The sequence below is a fragment of the Chaetura pelagica genome, unplaced genomic scaffold, assembly GCF_000747805.2.
Source record: "Chaetura pelagica isolate M959 unplaced genomic scaffold, ChaPel_1.0 scaffold31, whole genome shotgun sequence".
In the NCBI taxonomy this organism is placed as follows: domain Eukaryota; kingdom Metazoa; phylum Chordata; class Aves; order Apodiformes; family Apodidae; genus Chaetura; species Chaetura pelagica.
This window is the reverse complement of record NW_009952481.1, coordinates 284,399-288,560: the sequence shown is the minus strand read 5'-3', so window position 1 is coordinate 288,560 and position 4,162 is coordinate 284,399. Positions and strand designations below refer to the sequence as shown.

General features: G+C 45.1%; 1 protein-coding gene across 1 annotated transcript in view; it reads right to left on the bottom strand.

Annotated features, from left to right (window-relative positions):
* Positions 1–3,966: 3,966 nt before the first annotated feature.
* Positions 3,967–4,162, bottom strand: part of RPL37 (ribosomal protein L37) — a 21,507-nt gene continuing 21,311 nt past the window's right edge. Inside the window, exon 4 of the mRNA XM_010008746.1 lies at positions 3,967–4,121. Within this exon, the coding sequence (XP_010007048.1) occupies positions 4,052–4,121 (70 nt within the window). The 3' untranslated portion in view covers positions 3,967–4,051. The remainder of the gene's footprint in view (positions 4,122–4,162) is intronic.

The following is a 4,162-nucleotide window of genomic DNA, read 5'->3' as shown; positions in this document are numbered from 1 at the left end:
GGTGCCCGGAGGCCGCAGCTCCTCCATCGCCAGCTGGCACCGCCAGCCCCGCGGGGCCTGTGCCGGCCGACCGACCGCCTTGTCCCTCCCGGCCCCAAAGTGAGGAGATGTAGAGAGCGTGCATGTGTTTTTAAGTGCGAAATGGCGCTGGTACAATGAGATGGCCCAGCGGCCTCGGTGCTGTGCTGGAAGGCCGGCCTGTGGAGCGGGCCTCGGGCCCCGGCGCTGCTCACGCAGCAGCTGCCTGGGCTGTTCGAGATGCTGCCGGTTGCTTGGCTGTCTCAGACGACCGACGACTGTGACTGTACTTAGACTCTCAGCTACCGAAGCGTTTTGTATCTGGGGTGGGAACTCCTGTTCTCTGCATTTTAGGGTGTGCCAGTCTCGGTATTGCAGAGAAGCTGCAGTCTCTCCAGAACTGAAGTGTGTTTCAGATGCAGCTTCTCTGCATGTCACTGTCTTTGCTTCCAAGGAGAAGATTTAAAAAATAAGAAATTGCTCTGTGTTCGGTACAGAGCGACATGAAGTAAGGAGAGTAAGTGTGCCAGGGACCGTAGCCTTAGTTGCCCAAGGACCACTGAGAAGCACCTGCACAGAGGGAAAACTGGCAGCTGTACTACCAAGATCAAAGCACCTGTAAGCCAGTGTCCTGTCTGATAGCAGCACATGGGAAAAGACTAGATGAACACAGCAAGCAGTTGGCAGACTTTCTTCCACTGAGTCTAAGCTTCTGGGTGTCATGGGCTCAGACCTCCTCAACCAGATTATGCGTCTTCCAGCCTGATGGTCCTTGCACTTTTTGTCCCCAAATATGTAAGTTCTTAAAGATCAGGTTTTCCATAAGTTATTAAAGATTAGATTTTAAACAGGTGCAAAGTACCTTATGTCAGTCATTATAACCCAATGAAACATTTCCTTATGGCACGAACCTGGCTCTGCACCGTGCTGAGAACAACAGAGGCCTCTTGATCTCTTAATGTGTGTGCATTCCTATGAAACATTGAAATAAGGTTTTTTTTCTCTTTGATCCCAGCTCTACACTGAGATGTGCAAGCATATCAGCAGTTTTGACCTCAACAATTGCTACAAATCTGCTTTTGGCAATTAGTGGTGCCTCAGCTGCCACTACAGAGTGACATTTTGCAGGTACCCACAGAGTCATTTTCCAGTCCCTCAGTGAAGACTAACTTCATTTCTACCCACACACAACTCAGAACAGAGAGGGACAGGATGCCTGCTGCCAGAGAACTGAATATTAACTTCAAGTGTTCTGAATTCAACAGAAGTCTGCTGTAATCACCACTAAGAGAAAAGGAGTTGAGCTAATAATGAAAGCTTAGACCTAGCTGAGGCAGAGCATGAGTTGCCACAGCACATCATCTCCTTTTCTGAGTAGATCCCTAAAATGGGTAGTGATAAGATAAAAGGTACAAGGTCTACTTCTCAAGTTATACTGAAACAAAATAGGAAGAAGGAATTTTGCATGTTTGGCTGTCTGATACGGAGAGAGATGGCATAAGCTTGAGAACATCAGGTCCACAGTGTCTCGCAGGAAGAAAGCAATCTGAACACATGGCAGAGTCGGCACAGAAGGTTAGCCATCTTTTTAATTAGATCACAGTGAAATACATATCTCATCAGCTCCAGTAATCTAGACATATCACAAGGGGCAAAGCACTAATTGCCATCTTCATTTGGTTAGGAGGATACTCACTCACATTGCCAGACAGAAAGGCTTGTCTGTGGCACACTGTCATGATAATGAATTAAAATGCTTGTCCTTATTACTATTTTGGAAACCAATCGAGTTTTTAATTGGAGTCTCAGGAATTTAAAGTCGCAATGCTGTCAGTGGAGCCAAGCAGCTGTCACTATCAAGAAAGAAAAAGAAACAAAGAAAGTGGTCCTAGCTATAGAACCTATAGTTGCCATGTAACCAAGAAAGCTGTTTCCTTCCCTGCCTAACATTCCACATTTCTTGATATTGACACTAATAAGTCACTTTCCTTAGCTTGTTCAGATCAAGAATGATGTTATTTTGTTAATCTCCTAGAATGGTGGGGAGCCTGAACAACTACACTTCTGCTCCTGCTGCAGTCAGAGAGCAGAAATCAGCTCTTCCAAGGTGTCAGACCCTGGTCAGTCATAAAAGACCACAGAGGGAGGCAAAGAACAAGAAGCATAGTCTAGCAGGACTATAGGAATCCATTTCTAATGGTTGGGTAAGCCCTAGTCCCTCAGGAGTATCTGACTTGTCAGCCTAATGGCAATGCACATACATTTTCCCTCACTTACCGTTTCCTTTAGGAAACACTGTTGTGCTCCAGGTAGACAGTGGAAACAAACGTCTTTTTGAACAAAGCTGAAGTGAAAGTGTGATAGTTTCCCTGAATGATGCTCCTCAGGGCTGTGTTCCCAGGTAATAGTGTCTATGCACTGATGCTCCTCAGGGCTTGCAGTGCAGTGCATCCAGGTACCACAGCATCCTCCTCTCCAGGCTGCCTCACAAACAGTTCCAGGAGGAGCCCCAGTACTTGATGATGACACTCAGCTCCTCCTTGGCCTGCAAAGCATTGATCTGACATTTGGGGAGATTAAATCAGGCAGCAGGGAAGCTGCACAGGCCCAGAAGCTCTTGTCATGATTTGACTTTCTGCTTAGGGCTTTGGCCTTGTTTTTAGGATTTTTGTTTGTTTGTTGTTGTTTTGGGGTTTTGTTGTTATTGCTTGGTGTGATTTGTTTTTGCAGAGCTACAGACACTGTCCTGGAAGACTGCCTTCCCCCACCCTCCCAGAACCAGAAGACCTCCACCTGTGGGCAGGGCACTGAGAACACGTGGATGTGTGGTATGCGCAGTGTATTGTAACAACTTCACCATCACTTCCAAACTTCTCCAGGACCAGTTGCAAGAAAGCAGAGCTCATTTTTTACATGCTAAAAGAACAGCAGGGCAAGATTTGTGTTTAGAAACAAGTAGATGCACTCAAGTATCCAAAGAATTCATATCCTTCATTTAAAGATGTAAGAAAATACAGTCAGGCATGTTCCCATTTCACGCCTGGATGAGAATTTCTTGTAATTTGCACAAATCGATATATTAACTGCTGATCCTTCTGTACTGACAAAGTAGTATGCTGCTTCTGGAAATGCATGGCAAATCCAAAGAAACAATCAGAAAGAACAGCTTCAGAAGCTTCAAGCATCAGTTTTATTTAAGTATTTTCAAGGCATATGAAAATTCTCTAAGCCTTTGCAGGAATTGCTGCAATTCCCCAGATCTTCCTAACAGCATCTTATGATCCCATTTTTACAGCAGTTTGAATGCCAGCCCAGTAGCACACCATGCAGGCTACAAATGCATCAGGCATCTGTCATGGATACCCCTAAATGACTTATTTCCGTATCACACTACCTGCCATTTACCATTTATGCCCAGCAGTTAACTCAGATCTTTTCCTGTGCCAGCTTTCCACATCTACATCCTCAGACAACTGGGCAACTTCTGCCCCACTTGTAGCAGATGTCAGCCCTTTTGTCTGGTAGCAGGAGTGCTCCAGACTAAAGTTTCTCTTTGCCCAAGAAGCAGTGACCCACTGAATAAGCAATACACTTGCAGGACTTTCAGCATTGCAGAGCAGTGAAAAATGGCCAAGGGCTTTTAACTATTGTTCTGGGAACAGCACTTGGTGCCACTTAGAGTTACTATCTTGGAGATCCATTCTGACTCTCCATACTAGGGAACAATGAAATTCGGAGGCAAGCAGGGCAAGCAACACAATTCTATTTCTCTGGCAGGTGAGTCCTTTTGAGGAACACACACCAGCCACTTTTTTAAGTCCAGCGTGGAGCTAAGGGTCCTTTTCAAGGCAGAGGTGCTATCAAATGACAAGTCAATTAAAGATTTTCATTACTTGTTTCAACACATACCATCAAGAAACTGTGTATGTAAACACTCGTGTTTCACCAATCCCACATTTCACTGAAATAAAAACACATAAAAAGCAACAGATTTTCTGGATAAGACCATTTATTTTAACAAACAGATGAGTCTTTATGATGAACTGGAGGCTGCAACAGCTGCTCTCTTGGGCTTCGGTGTGGTTCCCTCACGGAATCCATTCCTATGAGTAGAAATACAGTTAGCACTTTCTGAAGGGCTAAT